Source organism: Molothrus aeneus, chromosome 9 (assembly GCF_037042795.1).
Source record: "Molothrus aeneus isolate 106 chromosome 9, BPBGC_Maene_1.0, whole genome shotgun sequence".
NCBI classification, from domain to species: domain Eukaryota; kingdom Metazoa; phylum Chordata; class Aves; order Passeriformes; family Icteridae; genus Molothrus; species Molothrus aeneus.
This window is the reverse complement of record NC_089654.1, coordinates 7,299,516-7,321,852: the sequence shown is the minus strand read 5'-3', so window position 1 is coordinate 7,321,852 and position 22,337 is coordinate 7,299,516. Positions and strand designations below refer to the sequence as shown.

Below are 22,337 nucleotides of genomic sequence, written 5' to 3'. Positions count from 1 at the left end.
ATGTCTTAAATTAATAAACTGCAGATAAGTAGGGGCTGGATATCCATGCTGAAAATGCAACACTATATATAAATTTTACAGTTTCTGAAGCGCCACCTTCCTTGTGAAAGCTCAGTGAGTGTAGTAGGAGCTTGAGGATGACTTCAAGCAGAATGATGACACTCCTGAGTGCATTTCTTGGCTCACTTGCAGAGGATTATAGACACTAAAATATTAAAAATTGCCTTTGAAACTATTGCCATGACCCACATTAGCAACTATTCTCAGAATCAAGGAAGGTATTGTGCATTTCTATCCTGTTTAACACAAACATGGACACATCCAAGTTCTTTGATTTGCACAGTTGCTCCAAGGCTCTTGTGTTTTGCATTAATTTGTAATACATAAAGAAAAGAAACAACCTTACCTCAAACACTACCCATATATGAAAAAAAACCCAGCAAATGGTTCTGCACATTTTTCACAGACATTTCCCAAATTTCATCACAAACATTTTCCCAAAATTTACAGTGTGATTGAAGATGACTGCACCCTAAATTGGAAAAAGCTAAAACTGACCTCTGAAGTAATGGCAGCAATACATATTCCCAAATCTGGTAAGGCATCATCATTATATGACCTTATTTGTCATAAATATCTTCTGAATGTTAAACAAGCACAAAGGCTGTGTGTCACCACAGGCTGAGCTGTGACACAAAGACAAAGAGCCACTGAAAACATCCACATGGATCTCATGGTAACCCCATGATCTCATCTGTTTTTCTCAAAGAATTGTCTTGTTCTTCCCTGCTTTCACTGCTGGCCATGGCTATGGAGCTCCTGTCTTCTCTGCCATCTTAAATTATATAAACACATGGTGCAAGAAGGTGCAAGGTGATTTTACAGGATTTTACATTTCTTTGTACATAACTTGAATATTTCTTAGGCATGCTTGCCTCTGTGTGCATGCCACTGTGAGAAACTCCCAAACAGAAAATTAAACAAATTAATCCTTGCTCTGCTGAAGAAGAAACTATGTCAGAAATGTTCTATGCAAAGAAATCCAAACCACAAGACAACCCTTGCCACATAAAGGATGTTAGATACTCCAATAGGTCCCTCACTGATTTACACAACAGTCAGAATGTGTCTATGAGGTACTACCGAATAACTTCATGTCTGTGTTTCTTTTGTGGGTTCTTTGATTGTTTTGAGAGTGGAGACCTGTGTTAAAACCACCTAAACAGCCAATGAATCAAGATGATTCCTGAATAATTGAGCTGTGTGAAAGTAGAGCTCTAAAGATCCCCTGAAATTTTAGAAATCAATTATATCCTCAAAGCAGAAAGCTTAGGAAAAGGCAGAGATAATAATTTGGTTAATTCTGAAACAGCAAACAAATCATCTAGATGTAATCTAGGAGAACCTTTATGGTAATGAGGCACAGCTCAGGAGAAGTCAGGTTTCAGATGTTGTCCTGCTGCCTCTGTCACTGACACTGCACTCCAAAGGAAGGCAGCTTGGACAGAGGGAGTGTAAGGAGGTTCTGACCAATGCTCCAGTGCAGGTGCCATGAAAAATGAGGGGAACAATGAAAGCGGTTTTGATAATAGTAAAAAAAGAAAAAAAAGGCCTTTACCCAGTTCTATAGAAACTGAATGCAGCATTATGAAATACTCAGCTTGACTGTGGCACTTTCAGATGCTCTGTCGATTAAAAATGAAAAAGGAAGAAAAAAAGAAAAAAGTGGAAAGGAGAGGCTGTCCAAAATTAGCAACATTAAAACATTAAATATTTCAAATAGTATTGATCAGAAGACAGGAAATGTGAGAATTATCAAGTTTCCTTATAGAAATTAATGCCATTCAGATAGATTGCAGTTTATTGGTAGTTATGATGTTTCCACTTGTAATGAATATGACCTTTTGAAATCAGGACATATCCACACATAATGCTTTGAGATGCAATGGACTTCTGAAAAAAAAGCTATCTTGGCTGTATGTTAGCTATTAACAGAATTGTTCCAGGCTTTCAGAATCTGGGATTATTTGAGTAACAACCAGTTTCACAACTCTGATAGGGTGAAGGTGTCTCCCAGAGAGATTAAACATGGACTGTCCCTGGAACAAAAATTGTAAAATGTTGTGTTCATATTGGCTGCAGCCAGAGGTGCAGATGGGTATTCCCAGCACACAGGAGGTGGCATGAAGCTGCTGTAAGGAATTCTATCCATGATCATTGCTGAAATACATCTGCCACCAGTGCTAAGTGCAGCCAGGGAGATCTGATCCAGAGGTTTACCACCACAACACATTGCTGTTATGCAGTCGGCTGTGATCCTTGCCTTATCATCATTATGGGTTTTTTTTAAATCAGAGAAAGAATATGTTGAAACACCTTTGTGATTTCTAGTAAATTTCTGTGCAATACAATTCCCAGAAAAGCCCAATGTTCTGAACTCTGTGCACATGGGCTCCCTGTTGTGTTAAAGCCACATCTCCTGTTCATGTTTTCCAATAAATCATGTAGTGTGTCCTGCTGCCAGAGTACAGGCTATCCTACTTTCTAGCACATGGAGCAACTTCTGAAGATAATCAAAGAAGGTGTCTTTTGTGAATTAGTATTTTATGGATGCTAATCATCATCAGTCCAAGGTCTTTCTAAACCTCTTGTTGTGATTCAGCACTGTTGCATGTAAAGATAATAACTTGTGACTGTATGAAAGAAAAGAGAGCTTATCTGCATTTCAAAAAATACATAGACATAAAAAAGGGTCACTCCCCTAGGTTATCTTAAAAAAGGGATTAAGGACCAATTACTCTGTGGTCCCCATTTGCAGGAGAGAACTTCTTTCTTTCTGAGTAAGTTTTCAGATTGAGCATGTCAGGAAATTTGTGCTATTATGTGTAAACACATGAAACTGGGGTGGAAATAATTTCTAGAACCCAGTTTGTTAAAAAATGAACACAGGTGAAGTTCCTATCAAATAAGGAAGGACAGATGAGGACAGGAAAGGTTTTGACATGCAGTTCTCATTCACTTCTACCAAAAATTTGCTTGGCTGGTGCAGGAGATTCTGGAGATGGCTGCTACAGGAACCATCAGTTTACTTTCCTTGGTACCACCTGATGGCTCATACTGATTTTGCTAGAAGAAGGGGAAGTGATTGCTGTCCAGGAGCTTTGCAATAAATTGATTTTCCTTTTTTTCTGATTTAACTTTCCAATGAGCAGAGAGAGACCAGCATACATAAATTCATTGTATTGTAACATACATAAATTCATTGTAGTTCTAAAGGAAGTCCAGATTTCTAAAAGAAGAGATTGTATTTGTCTATATTTCTCTGGGAAGATGAAAAATCTGAGATTTCAGAGACCACAGTCATTTTGCTCCATTATTGTCATAGCAACAAATGATCTTGAAGCACTGTATGCAACATCTATAGCCATTTGCAGTATAGCTCTAGCTACTAACTTGTTTCTGTTAATGGCTGGCATGAACCAGTCTCTGTAATCTCTGCAATTTAATTGATGAACCACAAAACAAATGGTCATAGTTAATAAAATTATATTTTGCCATCTGTGTCCAGTAATGAGAAAATCTGAATTATAGGAATGAAAAAGAATGAAGTTTTCTTCCAAACAGATCAATGCATCCCACCTCTTTGTCAGCATTAAATTCGATGTTATCTGTTGCTGTGTATTTCCCTCCTTGGTTGCCATGGCTAATGGGAGTTTCAGCCGCGATGGACAAGGATTCTGTTTGACCATGGGGAATATAATACCTTTTCCTCTGTTTTCCTATGACTCTGTGTGGTATGAGTCTACAATCTTATTTGGTCTGAGTGCATCCAAGTCTCACTTATAGAAGGACAATTTTGTTCAGCTCTGCAGTGTTATTTGCTGTTACAAAAGCTTATCTATTTCTATAAAAGAAATCTAGAGGATATGTGCAGTTTTATTCCTAAAGCTCTGAAGTTTTCAAAATCAGCTGGAGCTGAGGGCAAATCTGGTGCTGCCACAGTATCTTGTAAGGATGATTACAACAGCAGTAAGGTACACCTTTGGAACACATATTCTGTTTTCCTGAGTTCACATTCTGAGCAGTTTGTTCCCTTGAGAGCAAGGACATAAATTGTCTGGACTCTCCATAAAGAGGCCACTACAATTTAAATGAAAAACTAAAACAAGAAACAACCCACCTCAAAACCTTTTATAAATGCTGTAGGAACCTCTATATCATTAATTCCCCTAAGAGATAGATGGTCCCCACACAGAAGAGAGCAAAGTAATTTATGGTGATAACTTGATTACCTAGACCTTGCCAAAGATTTGGAGCATTTCCTTAAGCTTAAGAGAGGAAGACAGACTAAGGCAAGAAGGTGAGTATATTATATCCACTCACAGGAGACAAAGAAGATGCAATGCTGCTGAGCACCCTGTTGTGTGCAGCACCACTATTCTTGTTCTACATAGTACCTTTCAGATTTTGAAATATTCATTGTTTGGATTAATATCTATGTCTAGGTCTCAGACAAGTCTTGATGGATCTCACTGTATTACCAAAATACCTCCTCTTTTTTCACCACAGTACCATCAACCTCTGTTTTAGTCATCATCTGTTAATCTATAAAGTGCCCTTAATCAGTCATCTCTGACATTCCTATAAATTTCCCATCAGACATAACACATTACAGGCTATTTTTCATTCTTAGAAGGCAAATAAGAAAAACAGACTTGAGGTCTTGAATCACATAAACTGTGCAAAATAGCAGACTGCATTTCCAGCTCTTTTCCTGAAAACCACGACCATAATTTGAGGAGCTCAGCAGCTACAAAAATAGGGCCTGGTTTCCAAAACACAAACTTATTTTGGGGGTGTAAATGTCAGCAGTTGGGGCTCAGTTTTGTGCATCAGGAGCTCTGAAAAGAGAAGTTTGTGTGAAGTGAATCTGAAAAGGTGCTGGGAGCGCCTCGGGAAGCGCGATGGGCTGCGCTGTCCAGGGTCCTGACAAGGACGGGAGGACTCGATCCTGCCCTGAGCTCCATCTAAATTATCAGGTTGCTATGGCTGACTTCTCAAAATGAACACCAAAGGCTTTCCCACAGGCTGCTTCCAAGCAGTCCAGGTTTCTGCAATAGTCTCCTTTCCCATAAAATGACACTGCAGTCAGAAGAATGTTATGAACCTTAATTTACTGATATTTATGCAATATTTTGGAGGCTGTCAGAGCAAAAGTTCAAAAAAAAAAAGTTTTCTTTAAAGACAGGCATGAGATTTTCCCTTATTCCATGCTCAGAACAGTGCAGCACTCATACATATGGAAAGACTAGTTAATATTTTAATTTTAAGCAACATAGATGTTTTTAAAAAAGGGGGGGAAGGAAAAACAAACAACATTTAACAATATGCAGCTGTTACTAATGAATTTAGAAGCTGATTAAAAATAGAATTATGGATATTAATGCATTATTATAAACCTCCATAATGCAGGAGAAAAAAAGTATGTATTATAAAATCCTGAAGTTGTCAGATTTTGAGAAAGTAATAGTCGCCTTAAATTTTAACTAATTAGGACTAAGTGCAAAATTGGATGCAATTAAAGAGAAATTAAAAATAAATGGGAGGGAAATTATTTCTAAAACAGATTTTTCTTTCATGCATACTCATGAAAACTCCTGAAGTGGATGGTACCTCTCCTTTGTCTTCCTCCATGTCACACATTTATTAGAACATCAGAAAAGGAGGTTCAGAAAAACACACTTTCTGTAGAAAGGTATGTCCACAATTCTAGGGAATTCTGAGTGAAAATATTTGACTGTGGGCCTAAGGCTGGCTCTTTTTTTTTCCCACTGGAAATGTCATGTAACTGGGGCCTTTTCAATCCGTGTTCATTTTCTCAGATTGTTCTCTGCTGCCACAGTATGGTGCTCAGCTGCTGTTTGAAAACATGAAAAAGAGGATCTTTATCAGAGACTGCAGTTCTTTTCATGTACCAATATGACTGGTTGCCATGTAAGATCTCTTTTAAAGAGTATTAAAAAGGCTTTAAGCTGTATCTTATATTTCCTAAGAAGTGAAAAAAACCTATTTTCAATTAAGTACCTACTGCTTTACATTAAAAAGCTTCTGTCTTGTCATGTTATTTGTGTGTCATTTTGTCTTCAAAACAAAGATAAATATTGCTTTCAGTATTTGTGGATAATAGCAGCACTTCAACAGCAGCAACATTTTCTACAAAAACACTCTTTTTTAATCTTTTCCAGGAATATCATAGTCTTCTAAAATAAAATATATTTGAATGCAACATGATGTCTTAAAATAAGGATGGCACTGGCCTCCCTCACATGTAAGTTTGATGTGCTTCATAATTGCACTGTTCTTTGATTCAAAAATTCTTTGCTAACAGTGCAGAAAAGTAAGGGTCATTAAAATCCCACTGAAATCAACTACAGATCACAGGCTACACATAACATCTCTCAGCTGTGCTTCCTTGTATGTGCTATATTTTCATGAGCCTTACTTCCTCTCTTCAAGTACCTATCTTCAAATACTTGGGTCAACAGTAAGGATGCACTCAGCCAGCTGGGGCCACATGAGCAACATTGACTTCATCTCTACTATCTTATAATCTGCATCAAAATATGTTCTTATGTCTTTATTTTCTCATTTCTATATGATATCTCCCCAAATCCCTTCTGACATACAGGCAGAAGTCTTCTTAGAGGCAGCTTTTAGCTTTCAAGTCTTAAGGACAAAAGAGATAAAGTCTTACTGATCATGTGCATGGCAAGGACAAAGAACTCCAGGATTAGCACAAATCTCTTATGCAGAAGGCCTCAAATGCAAACCTTACTCATACACTACTAAAAAATAAAGATTGCTGAGCAATGATGGGATTCACTTTACACACAGACATTTAGCATATTTATAGAAAAGTGCAAAAAGGGTGGTTCTATTATTATTTTTTGCCTGAAGTCATGTTGTCACAGTGGTAGTACAAGTTCACAACAAAACATTAGGGCACCAGGCCTAAGTGCTGATTGTTTTGACCTTGGAGCTTGAGGACATTTTATATACATGAAACTTGATGTCATGAACTGTGCCAGTGTCTTCAGCATGTCTATTTAACATATTTAATGAGTTTAAATCTACACTTAAGTGTTTTGCTGGATCAGAGCCACAATGCTCAGTTTACATAAATTATATGAACAAGATTTTGCCTGAGGTATTTAGAGATTTTAATATATTATACTTACATTCTAGAACTGGTATAAAGTTAAAAAATCAATAAATAGTTCTTTCTTTGGTTAAATTAAAAGGCATAAATCCAAATCATTTGGACTGAGCAGACTTTGAAATTGTTAAATAAGCCTTCAATCCCAAGATTTCAGCCCTATAGGTAATGCAAGCCAGGCTAACCATCTTTTGGGTCTACAGTCAAAGAATAAAGATTAAAATACTGCTCCAGCCCCACAGATGCATTACACAGCCACCACTTGGGAGATCTAAACAGAAACCAACTCAAAGACAGCCAAAATCCCAGCAGAATCAATGCAGTGAAGTGCTACAGGGCAAATGTAGTTAATAGCTCCACATAGCACGATTTCCCCTCCACGCCAGCACATCCAACATCACTATCAACATGGTAATTATTGCTTAGTGCTGTGCTGCAAAGCAGGGAAAACACATTTCTGGAAATGGAACTGCAAGAAGACTGAAGGCATTCTAGGGTTTTCTCAGGGCCCTACACAACCTCAAAACACACTCATGTTTTGCAGGGCAACTAAATAGATTTTAAAACCATGAAAAAGCTTTATGTTGGTGTACACACAGGACCTCAGACTGAGGGGTTTTTATGAGATTATATTAATTGGTTGTGCCATGTTATTTCCCAAGTACCAACTAAAAACAGGGATTCTAGTCAGCACTGAACATGGGAAGTAAAAACAGGTTCTTTGTGTTCCCAGAAGCTTAGGGTGCAGTAACTAAAGGCAACTGCATAGATCTGAAGTTCAGCTCTCTGTGTGGACAAAACCAGTAGGTTTCCCACTGGGATTAAAATTACCCCTTTGTGACACTCAACCAAGTAGGACAAAGTGCTGAAGACAGGAATGAGTAAAACCTGCCTTTTACTTGAAATTTGCCATTGCCCTGAGAAAAGGAGCCAGACCCTGAAATGCCTTCCTGCACCTGGCTGTGAGCTCAGCCATTTCAGGACATCTGACTAGATCATTAGTGTTCCCTTTCCAGGTTGAAGCCTGGACAAGCAACATATTATTCCAGCATTTCTGGAAATGCAGGAGTACATATTAAGGGATGGAGCAAATAGGGAACAAAAAAGACAGAAGGGCAAGGAAGACAAGTCCTAGAGCAGGATATGAAGTCATGTGAAATGGCACTGAGGTGGGGCTATCGAGTGCATAGAGGAGAACACGACTACCTTGTGCAGTCCTGGTATTTAAAAGACCTCACAGCTATTTTGGATTTGCCCTTCACAACTCAAAGAGATAAGGGGAATGAATAGGAAAGAACAAAGCAGGATAAGTAACATAAGAGCAGAAAACAAATACCACAGCTTCTTTCTTCTAGCTAGCTTAGGAGAGTACAAACTAAATGGAAAGAAAAGGGAAGGTTAGATCTGAGGTAAAGAAAGGGCAGGCCAGATGAAGGACAAGTGTGGAGTAAAGGTGAGATGAAGAGTCTGACTTGGAAATGGGAAGAGCCATGAAGCAAAAGGCCAACCTGAACAGCTACAAAAAGTCCAGTGAAAACTTCAGAAAAGTCACTGACTTTCCAAAGGTTTCCCTGAGTGACTACAAGATGAAAGGGTAAAGCTTGGGACCTGCGCAAGAAAACAGATTGCATAGACTAACGTTGCCACACACAATTCATTTGCTGTCATTTCTTTCAGGAAGTTTCTTCTTAATAAAATAGATCATAACATTTTTTTTTTCTTCAGATGATTTCTTACCTCAATGGGCCTTTTGTGCTCAAAGCTTCTTTTTGGTGAAGTGCTTTTTCCAAAAGTTCTTTTTATTAAATGGAGAATGGTAGTTGTAAAATGTGAGCTGCAAAATGGACTTAAGATTTGAATCCTTCTTCACAGTTTAAGATTTTTTTACTCGTAATTAGATAAAGAGCAGTTAATGCAAATCCTTCTAGAAATTATTTTACTTTATCAAACAGTGTTCTTTCTGTAATTTAAGAAATAACCAGCTTATGCATTTATTAACCTTCCATGATATTAGCTGCAAATTATGGTTTCATTGTTTGTTTTTTTTCAGAAACTATACACTGCTGCTGACTTACACCAAAGTATTTCTTGTTTTCACCATGAACCCTTGTATATATCCAACAGACAGAGGGGAACACTCAATAGTAACATCATTTCACCTATCCATCCTACTCTGTGATTCCCACAAGCCAGGTTATCTCCCAGAACTCCTTTAAAATTGTAAAAAAGACATTTTCCTTAAAACTGATGGTATAGAATAGTCCCCTGTAATTTTTCATGTTATTTATATAATTTCCCTTGTAGCACACTGTGCTATTATGTGCTATAAATCCTATTTTATTTTGGAAAGAACTGCTGGTGGTGTTATTTTTAGGTCTAACTCTACTTCTGCTGATATCCAATCCAGCTAAGAAAATAGCTGTAGGAACATTTAAAATCTCACATACAGGGTTGGGATGACATCCACATTACGAATGTTTTGGGAACAGCAGCACTATAGGAGTAAAAAATACACCACTGCATAAAGATAATGTGTCCTGAACATATACATAGCTGCTCTTTTAAACTACTGAGAAATGAGAAAGGGGATTTACTTTTCCTAAGCACAATTTCTGTGGCCTTTTTCAGGCCAAGTAAATTGCCACAAATTACATTTACATGACATTTCAACCTAGTTACAGTCAAATCCATTGGAAAATACAGTATCTGACACCAACAGGATTTCAGAGGTACATTACATTACACAGAAGCCTGTAACTTCTATTTTTTTCCAAAGACCAAGAGTATACTTTTCTTTTACAGAGCTGTTATTACATAACCCAGAGTTGAATGCAGAAATGGGAATTTTAACCTTAGAAAAACTGCCTATTTTCTTTGCTTCATGCTTTAAAACGTTCATAACTGAGCAGTTAAAAATGGACCAGTAGAAAACGGCAGAACCGATCAAGAATTTTTACTGGGGTACGAAGTCATTTAGTCAGTAAATAAAGGAAATTTGGTCAACGAAGCGGCAATGTGACATCTGGTGTGCAGTTTCACAGTCTTAGGGCATCATTCTGCTTCTCTCTGGTACCAGCATCAATCAGGAGTAACTCATGTAAATTAAAAGCACACCCCAAAGTGGTGTGGAGTCAGGAGGAAGCACTCTGTGTCCCAGTCTGAGTCTTTCAGTGTTCCATATCTGACTTAAGAGATGGGTTCATTTACAGAGCCCTACATTAGACATATTGCCTTCTTGTTTTAAAATATGTGTGTTTAATATTTAATTTAACAGAACTCCATATTCTAGTCTCTGTGTACTGTGGGAGTCCCTTTGAGGCTCGTGGTTTGTATGTGCAGTCACAATTCTCCTTGAGTGTAATTTGGAAGCACCATTGCCTAATGGAGTGAAAGGAAGTATCTGGCTCTGATTAATCCTGGTTCTCTTTGGAGTGAGTAATGAAAATAATGCCCAGCCAGTGTCAATTTGTAAAGTGGGCTGTAGAAGTTGAGCCAGGCTGTCCAAAACTCATTTAATTTATTATGCATGTCTGTGGAATACTGGTGGAGGTACAGGTCCACACACTTCAAGCACACACAGGCAATTTGAACCACCAGCCTCAAATGACAACACACTCCAAAATTTTGACAACTCTTAAAAATTGGTTATAATGCTACACATATAGCTATTGCACGTGAGACTGCACAAAATATGTACTGTAAATGTAAAATGTGCCTGTGCTTATATTTTCACAGAAATATAAAAAATGTTTTAAATTATGTTGTACTGTGAAATATTGTATTATATTTGCTGAGAGACACATCAATAATATGCAAAAAAGTAATTCCACAATTCAAAAAAGTGCTCACAGATTTTGAACTTCTGATCTGTTGGGGCAAACAAGAAAATCTGAAGTTATGCAAGGCCAATAACAGCAGAATGAAAATAGCAGCTTAAATGGTACCTGGGTGACCATCTCAGCTCACTTGCAGGAGAGACTATTTTCAAGAACATTTGGCACATCTAGAATGTGAGATAGCTCTCTGAAGTAAAGAATATAAGCATTAAAAGGTCAGAAATAGTACAGCTAAGTTATCCATTTAAATGGGAATGGGAAACTTTGCCATTTGGCTCTGAACCATTTTGTCATTCTCCATCCTAATGACAATTACATGTCCCATACCAATATTTCACTTTCAATTTTCATAGAATTAGTGATAGTATTTCAGGAGTTAACAGAGGCAGAGTACATTCTTTAGAGAAGATATGAAATTAGATTAGAAATTAGATTGCCTTGAAAACATTATATGCAGCAAAATGTGCACTCAGAAAGCCTCCTGAAGTAATCCTCTAGGCATGGCTTCTTGTGACTTGAGTTTTACTTTTTCACAACAAAGGAAAAAAAAAAAAAACCAAAACAGCTCCAAAGATCTGTGGTGAGATTCTGCCATCTCCAAGAGACACAGCTCAAAACCACCTAAACCAGGAGAAGTGAAATTACAAACACTTCCCCATCCTCCCAGTCACAGACTGCAGTGGGGGGCTGTGAGATTCCCCTGGAATGAACCCGAGGGGACCAGCAGCTGCGTGGCAGCTGGACAGATGTGCTGCAGCCTCCCCCTTCCATGTTCTCCCTCCTCAGCCTGTGCCCAGCATGAGGAATCAAACAGAGTTTGTCCTCAGATGGCACCTTTAAAATACCTTTCACCATGTGCTGCCAGGGGTATCGTCCCTTGGCCAGGAATAGAGCTTCTGAGGGCCTCTTTATGCCAATCTGATTCCTCTTATCTTACATAAGGGGCCAGGGCAGGGACAGAGCTCTCTTTCTTAGCTCTAAATCTATCCTATATGGCACGCAATCCTCCAAAGTACAGCCAGCTTCTGCTTTTATGGAGCACTGTGCAGTGAAGAATGAAGGATCCTGTTTTTCACCATTTAAAGATGTATGATAGCAACAAAGCTCTATGTTAAAATATTTAACTCGCAGAGAACTTATGGAAATTGTCTATTCAAGCTCAGCAAAGACATTAAATTACCAAGCTGTTCTAGGACAGTTGTGTGTGGAGAAAAGCCAGAAATGCTCTGAGATTGTAATGTTGCTCACAAAGATTACAGCATGAGCCTGATTCAGAAGCTTTTTTATACAGCTTGGGGAGCTGCAAAATGTTACCATATCAATTTCTGCAAAACATACTGTGTGTGTACATATAGATATAAAAGCAGGACTTATACACAGCACATTTCCTGCCACATTTTGAGTGGCATCTGTTTGTTTAGCATGCTGAAATATGAAAAATAATATTTAGCAACTACTGGTAACACAATGTTAACAAGATTTAAGAGTATAGCTCTGTCTGTCAAAATGCAGATAAAAGACAAATCCTTCAATCTCTGTGTTTTAATCAGTCAGATCAGAGGTTTGATGAATATGCAAATGAGACTGTTTATACACTAGTTTCAGAGTGAAAGGAAACAAATTCAGTTTCATTATAGAATTAATGACAGCTCTGTCCTCTAAGATTAATAATTAAAGCCCTACACACATTAAGATGATAGTGCTCTTTCCGCCCAGCCTCTGCAGATTTTACTTTTCTATTTTTTAATACCCCTTTCCCTTATAATTGTTTGTCCCCCTAATTGGAATGATTAATAATTAATGCCAGTTCATGGATATGCAATAGTCATCTTTAGAACAAGATCTGTAGTTAACCTACAAAAAGGGTTAAAAAATTACTTCTTTTTAATTCTGTCTTTTACTCTTGTCAGTAAGTTAATTTTTTCTCCAAGTTTTATGCCACCATAGGAATTTCAATGGCCTGCTTTAATGATTGAAGCCTTTCACTTGTTTCAGTGCAGGGTATATATATGATTTCATTTTGATGTTCACAATATATGCTGGGTTTCTTTTCAAAGCCCCTGCTGCTGGTATCAGCAGCCTTCACAACTTTCTGATTCTGGAAGACACACTACAAGTTTCAACCAAATCAAATCTCAGATAAAAGATTAAGAGTGTGGTACAAGTGCATTATAAAGTTTGAGAAAGCAAAAGTTAAAAAAAAAAAAAAGAGAAAAGATATTTGAGCTATTATTTTTTAATCTGATGATTTCTGAGTTGACATGGGAGTGGCTGAGTCATGCTTGCCAAATCCCCTGGACAAGCAACATTTCAGAAGATTATAGCAAAGTGAACAGAAGTTCAGCCTTACCATTAACTCTCTTTCCTGCTCTAGAAGAACTATGACACTTCATTTTATGTGGCCATTAGGATCTACACAGAGACCACTAAATCCCTTCTAATTGCAAATGACCAAAGCACAAATTTTTAAGAGAAAAGAAAATAGCTGGTTTGTGCATGTTTTGCATTATTTTATCAAGAAAAGTTGTCTTCTGGGTCAAAAACCCCATATTTCTTTCTGAACAGAAAAGCACTTCCAGAAAGACAAACAGTCAGAGTACTCTAAAAATCACATTTCTTCAATAAAGCCGTTTCAGTTTCATCTTTTAATGTCTTTAGAGGTGAACTGATCCTACGCAGGAATCTAGCATTGGCTTGACTATCTCAAATGAAACATTTTATGTGAAATTCAATTAGCATTTGCCTATACTTCACCATTCAGGTACACTTCCTCCTGTGTCATTGATAGCAAGAAAACAAATCTGTGTATGTGGGTGCTTTAGCAAGGACGATGAACGATACTCTGGAAGCATTTAAGGGTAGATAGACATCCATAAGGAAGCCTGCTGGTACTTACCACGCTGAGCCCCAGCAATTCCCTGCAGAAGTAGTCCATGTTCCTCCTCTGGAGGTTGTCCAGGTAGTGCTGAAGGCGGGTGTAGGTGTAGGGGTAGCAGTAGGCAAACTGGTAAGTGTCGTCCTCTCGGTCGAAGCAGAATGCAAAGGACATGACATAGTTCTTCCTGTGGTCTGGGCAGCGGTAGTAATACACGTTTTTGGAGGGGATTCTTTGCCTGAAAAACAAAAACAAACAAAAACGTGTCTGTAAGTTAATTTTTTCCTCCAAGTTTTATGCCACCATAGGAATCTCAATATGTATTAATTGATGCGTATCAACACGGACATAAGAGATCTGATCTGTGTGAGATTCAGATTCCCTCCAAAGTAAATGAAGTGGAGCAGCTTGAGCAGCTCAGGAGCTGGTGAGGAGATCCCAGAGCTTGTGTTTGGGAGCACCTGTGCAGACCAGGGCTGTGACTGCTCCAGTGCCACTGTCACCACTGGGACTGCAGCTGTGCCCGGGTGCCCAGGCTGGCAGAGTCACCAGAGCAGGGAGAGTACCACAGAACCAGGCAAAGCCATTCCCACAAAGTGAAAAGGATGCATAGGCTGTCCAAATATCCTCTACTTCACTATCAGGCTGCTGCCACCTCACACCGCTCATAACTCATGGACAGGCTCCAGCCAAACCTTCACCCTTTCTTTCAGTTCACCAGCACAGAGAGGAGGCACAGCTAATGAAGGAATGTCAGCATAAGGCAACACTGACAAAACTAACCCTGAAATTCACACCTTTTTATATAGATATCCTTAATAGTCAGCATACATATCAACATATAGCCAATGAATGGAACAAAAGATAAATTCTTGAGGTTAAAAAACAAACAAACAACAAACAACCTGAAAATCATACAAGAAAACTTCAGGTATGGAAAATAACCAGCTCTTAAAACAGAAAGCAAAGGAGAATTCTTTTGTTGTATCTGTTCCCATTCCAAATTGGAGTGCTGCTCTCCTCAACATTTCTGGTTTGTCTGACAAGATAGAAATGAATGTACATGATGGTAAATAATTATAATAAAGACATTTATGCCATTGTTATGAAGGTGGTATCTCTTTGAGGAATAACAAATATCTGTCTGCAATCTCTCACACAACTCCTGTTATTTTCTTACTTTTCAAGATAAATAAGTAATATTTCAGAGGTGGGGCAAAAACTTGTTCTATGGATGGGAGATGTTCACTATTTCTGCTTGTATGCTTTGTTCATTTCTTAGGTGGAATTTCCAGCTTCATTTAGACAGGAATAGTCTCCAATCATGCCATGCTCTTGTAATTTGATGTAAGTAACTTACCAGTCATGTTTGGCAACAAAATGCTATGGTCCTGCAGACTTTACCTGATTCAATTACACAACCTTATAAACAGGTCTCATCTAATGATTGAAGCAGATCTCAGCTAAACTGGGATCATGGTGAGGTAGAAGCATAACAAGATTTACAGACATAGCACCAGTAATGTGTGTCTTTGTAATCATTCCGAGAAGCTGGTCTGCAGCAGAGCCTCAGTTTTGGCCTCTCATTGCTAATCGGAATTAGAGGACAAAACCCTCTCATTATACACAGGTACTCGTTTGCCAATTAGCATCAGTTAACGAGTCTGACCAGCAAGACTCAGGGTCTACAAAAAGAAACAGAAAAGAATTGAAATCTTCTTGAGAAAGCAAAATAAAGAACCGGTGATGCAGTTAATTACACTCAGAAAAGGAATTTATCTGCTGCCATTTTTAACGCCCTGCTTCTTGAACATTCAGGACCTCAATAACTTCACCATCATGACTGAACATGAGCCAGCTGTGCCCAGGTGGGCAGGAAGGCCAGTGGCACCTGGCTTGTCCCAGCAATGGTGTGGCAGCAGGAGCAGGGCAGTTACTGTGCCCCGGTCCTGGGCACTGTGGGGCCACACCTCAAATTTATATTGGATATAAGGAAATATTTCTTCAGTGGAAGGGTTGTCAAGCATTGGAAGAGGCTGTCAGAGCATGTGGTGGAGTCACCATTCCTGGAGGTATTTAAAGGATGTGTAGATGTGGCACCTGGGGATGTATTTTGGGGGCAGCATTGGCAGTGCCAGGATAAATTTGGACTCAATGATATTAAAGGACTTTTCCAACCTAATGAAATCTATGATTTAAAGATTTTTTTGGTTAAATAAGGCATTTGTTCACCATTAAGATCTGGAAATTCTATTTAACACACAAGTATAAAAGACAGAAAAACAAACCTTTTATTCTCTTTTACAAAGTATCAGTAGGGAAAAAATGCCACCAGCCATCTGCATGCAGCCCTCTTACCTAATGGTTTTCTTCAGTATCTTAACATATTTCTATCATTCTCCCTTACTCTGGAGTGCTATAGGACATCCCTCATTTGATCTCAAATCAAGCAGATGATATGGCAGTGGGTAAATGTATTCCAGCTCCCAGTCCTCAAACCGTAATGCAAGTTTAAACAGTGTGTTGCTGAGTTGTTGAACTTTATTTGTTTCCAAATTAGCATGGGGAAAATAATAAAGGACAAGCCTCACTTTGTGCTATAAAAATTTCATGTAAAATGAGACCAATAGGAGGAAATTCAGGATTTTAGAAAGGCTAATGCTAATTGAAATTCATCTGCTGATAGTTAATGTTTAAATGACACATAGTTCTCCTTGGTTCAATAACTTTCTACTTTTAAGCAAGTTGAAGACAACTTTGTTAATGTATTAAAGGCACTTTTGATATTTCATTCCCTTTCCCCTTCATTATAAAAGCTAAGCATCTGTTTTATTATCCACTTTGACACATCACTTTATGGCTGCATTTGGCTATTATGGCTAATCTTGATGTCTAGGACATCTGGTATTGACATTTCACTATCTGGTGTCTGACACAACAGCAGAAACCATCCTCAGCTCCTAGGTTTAAATTCACCCTCTCAGGGCAAAAAGTGCCCAAACTCTTAATTCAAACCATATCTTCCAAAAATAATTATAATAGTACTCCTGTCACTGCTAATCTATTTTTATCTCTCCTAGCACTTTGTCACTGCTAATCTATTTGTGAGTCATACAGAGAAAGAGAGTTACCATTTAGATACCAACAACACATCTTTACACACAGGAGCTTAATCAGATTGAGATCTTATCAGGGAATTAAAGAAGAAAAGAAAAAAGGGAAAGAAAAGGAAAGAAAAGAGACAAAGTGCTAGATATCACCAACTGAGTTTTTGATAACGAAAAGACATTGCTCAGTTCTTGAATTAACCTTTGTGTCCTAGACACACTATTGTTTACTCTTTCCCTTTTTTGTTCTATGCCTTCTGGAAAAGGACACCCACACACTGTGGCAGCAGCTGCTCCTATTAATTTAAAGCTATTACAAAAATTAAAATTAAACCCAATTACTTTGGCTGGTTTATAGCTGGGGAACGGCTTAGTCTGATTGTTCCCTCTGGTTATGGACAAAAACAATATTCCTACCTACAGGCAGCTGCCAGTGGAATACTAATGCATCTCGGGCCTGGCAGGAACAGATTCAGAATGCAGAGTCTAACTGCATTTCTTACTAAAGAAAAATATCTTATCACGGATCTGCAGAAATGCACCAACTTCTTACGCTGTGAGTCACAATGAAGCTGATTTGTAGTTAGAGGCAGGAAGGCAAAATGATGATGGAAACCTCAGTGCTCTCATTTGTCCCTTTGCATTTCCAGGCAGCTCACACTCAGCAATGCATCCTGCTAATTGATGCACAACTGCCCGGATGTCTGAGCTCCTGAGTGGTTCTTTAAAGGAGAACCACCCCCATTCCAAGCACAGCCACAGAATAACGTGCAAACAACTCATTTCCACTCTGTTTTCTAGATGTATTTAAAGAAATTGAGCTTGATATCATACATCAGTTTGACACAAATTCAGAATGCCTAGTCTCGAAGATAAACACAAAAATCTTTCTGTCCAAGGAAGAAGGAGGCACAGAAATGGAGAGTTTCTCTCTATTTTGATGCTAACAATCCCGTGCCAAAACTTGAGCCTTTGAGTGTCTTCTCCTCCTGTCTGACAAGGCAGCACACCCAACCCAGTGGATTTGTTGTTCCAAGTGTGAGTGTCCATGAGCTTTCCTGTTCCTCTGTTGGCAGCAGGGCAGTCTGGAGTCAGGACATTTGCTCTGTTTTGGTAGTGTGCAGTAGGATCAAATTTGTCAGTGTACAAAAAAAAAAATTAAAATTGTAGTCCTTATCCAGTACCAGAAACCTGTTGACTTTCGAGGCCCCAAGATTTTACTCCTTGGTACTGCAAGAGGCAGTAAGGGGTATAAATTCAGAACTTCGAAAACTTTATTCTAACTATACTTCTAATTCAAACATAATTTTAACTTCAACTAAGAATTTTGACTTTAAAAGCAAACCTTTTATTATATCTCCTGCTTTTTTCTTTTTTTCTTTTTTTTTTTCTGCTACCTTCTGCTTATTTCCATTTGAAAATTGGGAGTTAATCAATGCTTTGGAGGACAAACACTGAGGGTACTGATGGTACTGCTTTGTGGAATCTCAGTTTTAAACATGGAAGGGTGATAATCAAATCCTCTTGTGACACCACAGCACAAGTAATTACAAAATAACAATTTTTGGAACGCTTTCCTCTCCCTATTGCATGACCAAAGCAGGGAGCTATGGCCCAGCCAAATTCCCAATGACTTTAATGAGCAGCATAAATAGTCTTTGGACTGCTTTTAATATGGCACTCATAAAGTAATTATTCAGTCCCTTGCCTCCACAGGATCAGGTTAGACATAACCTAGTCAGGAGACTTCAAAGGAAGTGGAGCAAAAACAAAAAACTGCAGGTGCTGTAAAAAATCAATGGCCAAAATAAAAATTCCTGGATCTGGCTTGTAGAGAAACGCTCAAGTTGTGGTGCAGCATTAGCTGTGGTGGCACACTGTGGTGAGCATTTCCAATTGCCATCACTTTGCACAGGGAGGGATACCACTGAACAAATTCACAAATTTCCAAGCCTGCCACAGGACTCCAAGGGGTGGGCCTGAGTCACAATCTCAGACAAAATTAAGCCTACTGACCCAAAACTTGATTCTGATTCAACTTTGAAAAATAACCTCCAGGTATTTTTTGATGTTGTCCTGAATCCTAGATGTGGCTACTCTTTCTGAGTGCTTAGATTTTAGTCCTAGAGCTGGATGTCCCCAGTTATTAACTGCAAGAAATCCAACAAACCCTGGACAAAATCTAAGGATGTAAATCTTGTGCTGCAAACTCCTCTTCTGGAAGGCAGCCCTTTCCTTCCTGACTTCTTTCCCTGTTAGTCTAAGCCATTATTTTTCTTCTTGCTTATTCTTGTTGACAAGTGGAGCTGACCATCTTCAAAATTCTTAGCTTACTTGTGACAAAATAAGTTTGTAGGGTTTTTTTCTTGCACATAATTTTATATTTGATTCACAGAGCATGGAGTGACAGTGAATATGTCAGATGGTGTTAAATATTTTTTGCAGACAACTGAATGGGTTTTGGCACAGCTAACTCAGTTTCAGACACTGTGAAACAAGTCCTGCTTTCTTTCTTCCTACTGTGTATTACAATGTTCCCCAAATATATTCATAACTTAAGACCTCAAGGTTTTCCACCTCTAACAGTACCTGGTTTCTTCTTCTTAAATATAAAAATCAAAATATTGTGTAATTCAATTTAATAAAAATTAGAAACTCTACACATTAAGCATTCAGCTTTCATTTCAATTGAAATAATTAAGCAACCTCTATCAAAACTGTTAGGGAATTCAAATAATAATGAACTGCACAAAAATTGCTTGTAAAGTCTCTTCATTCTTTACAACTTCAAGGAGAAAACACTGCATTTTTAACCATTTTTTTCTCTAAATTCCATTAATCATTAAGCTTTTTTTTTTCCTTTTTGAGAGAAAAAGCAGGGAAGAAGCAGGGAAGGGTCATGATTTCAGGATATGAAGCTATGCTGAAAAGCTGTCCCCAGGTTCTTCTGGCAGAAATGAAGTCACCACCCTTCAGTTTGCCAAAATTAGGACAATGAAAGGGAGGGCTGATAAAGTGTAAACTGGCAAGAAATAGTTTTTAAAATTACTGAATTAATTTTAAGCAACTTCATATCAGATAGGGCAACACTCAATCCCTCGAATGGAGAAAAGTGTTGGTTCAGTTTCTCCAAACCTCTATTTGGTTTTGTGGGAGGAGGCTTCATTCAATGCTTCTATAACTTCCCACATGTCTATCTCCCCTAAACACGAAATCTGTCCACAAAGGTCAAAATTTATCACTCTTTTGACAAAACACTTCAATATGTCTAAGAGCAGCTGTCAGCTGATAACAAAATCCAAAATCTTCTGCCAGCAGCAGGTACAAGTGGGATTTCCAGTGCACAAGCAGCCAATTCCCCTCCTTCCTCCCTCCTGCCTACCTTCAGAGCCAGAGCCACACTCCCCCCTCCATCTTTTGTTTATTCTGTCCAGTTGCTAAATCTCAAACTGCAGTGACTTTCCTCTGTTGGAGCAGCAGCTCCAACACTGCAATTATTCTACAGAAACTCTCTTTTAAACTGCAGGGATAATGAATGGTGCTGATTTTTTCTTCAGTCAAAATATGATTTGCCTACTGACCACAGGTATTCCAGCCATAGATTGTTTCAATAGAAATATCTCTATGCAGTGTTTGTAAATGACAAAAAAGAAAGAGAAGGAGAAAAGACAACTTTCCACAAAAATACTAGTTAGCCATACATGTGTTGTGATCCTCTGAAGATATCATGAGTGCAAGAGAAGGATGCAAGGGCCAGCATTTATGTCCTAAAATGCAGCTACCAGGAGAAAAAAAATACAGATTAAAAATAAAATTTAAAAATACTTAAATCTGTGATAAGAATCACTGAATAAGGTAAGGTACAAGGGAAGTAAAGGAGTGACACGCCTCTGTAGTTCCGAAGTTTGCAGTGTAGAAAAGAAAAACAAAAGGATTTTGAAGAAATTGAGAAAGGGTAGCCACAAATGCTGTAAATAAGTGGAAAAGTTCAAAAAATAAAGTCAGCATAAATAATGTTGTACCAAAAAAAGGTGAGGACAAAAAATGTTCTACCTCAGCACAATGCCTGTCCTGGCTTTGACCTGTACCAGACTCTCTGGCCACAAAAGAGCAAAGCTCCTGACAACTTCAGAATACAGTTTGCATACACTGACATCAGGGAGCAAATAAGCAAATAAAATCCAGAAGAATGTGTATCACGGACTGCATTGGGAAAGAAGGTAGGTCAGGAGACAGAGAGAAGGGGACAAGATTGGCACAGCACGAGCACACCAGCTACAAATTGGCCAGAAACAAGGTAATGGGATGACTTACAATAAATGCCCTTTTAGGTCTTTGCTTTGTCTACAGTCTCTGGAAAGAAAAATCATGCTTGAGAGAATCATGACCTGGACAAATTTTAGGAAAGGCTGCTTGGTGAGAAATAGTTAATTCTTACTAAGACTCTCTTCAAAACACATTTATTTCAGTTTTTTTTCAACAGACATTCAGATGAATCCCAAAGAATTTCACCAAACAATTTATCCATTAGCATAATAATTTAACATCTTCATGACCAAATTCAGCATTTTACTCCATAATTCTTTCCTGCCTCCACTATAATCTGACATACAATCCCTCCAGATTATGTTGACTGGAAAATACATACAGGATGATACAGGCTGTGAAACAGAGTCCTTATGATGTTTGGAGCATGTGTTGGCCTGGGAATGAGGGACCAACCTCAATCCCAAATTCAAGTCCCTGAACTGCATTACCACTAGACCACTGGGTCAGCTCTAATAGCCTCTTAGCCTCAATTACCTAATTAGCCTTTTCTTCAGTCTCCTCTTCTCCCTTTCCCATCTGTTCATATATTCCCACCCCTCCCTGTTCTTCTGCAAGAATAATTTTTAAAATCTATGTTAACTTCATTTAGGTTAGTCTCAGGTGACTTCTCTATGCAAGAATAATTTATAAGTCTCATAAGAGCCCCAACTTGAAGAAGCTTTTCAGTAACATATGAATTCTGAAATCCATGCTGAAAATGTTGATGATCTCAACAGTCTAAATACAAAGTTGAGATTTTTAATTTATATCATTTAGATGCAAATTTTAAGTAACTACCAAAGGAAGGAGAATGGATAGGAAAGAGGTTTTTGCCAATTGTTGCTTGGTTGATACTGAACTGTCCTTAGCAAGATCTCAAACTCTCTGGAAGCCTTTGCCTTCCCAAAGTATATTATTCCTGATAAAGATCAGTGCATCTCTGATAGTAGATGATGTATGAGCAGGATAAAGACAAAAGAAAACAGGAAATTGTC

The 22,337-nt window shown here is 38.3% G+C and overlaps 1 protein-coding gene across 6 annotated transcripts in view; it reads right to left on the bottom strand.

The window, feature by feature from the left end:
• The window catches only part of LOC136560179 (BEN domain-containing protein 5), an 883,159-nt gene that overhangs the window by 515,876 nt on the left and 344,946 nt on the right, over window positions 1-22,337 (bottom strand). For all 6 annotated transcript variants that reach the window (XM_066555873.1, XM_066555874.1, XM_066555870.1 and 3 more), the window contains exon 5: window positions 13,949-14,165. In XM_066555873.1, coding sequence (XP_066411970.1) covers window positions 13,949-14,165 — 217 coding nt within the window. The remainder of the gene's footprint in view (window positions 1-13,948; window positions 14,166-22,337) is intronic.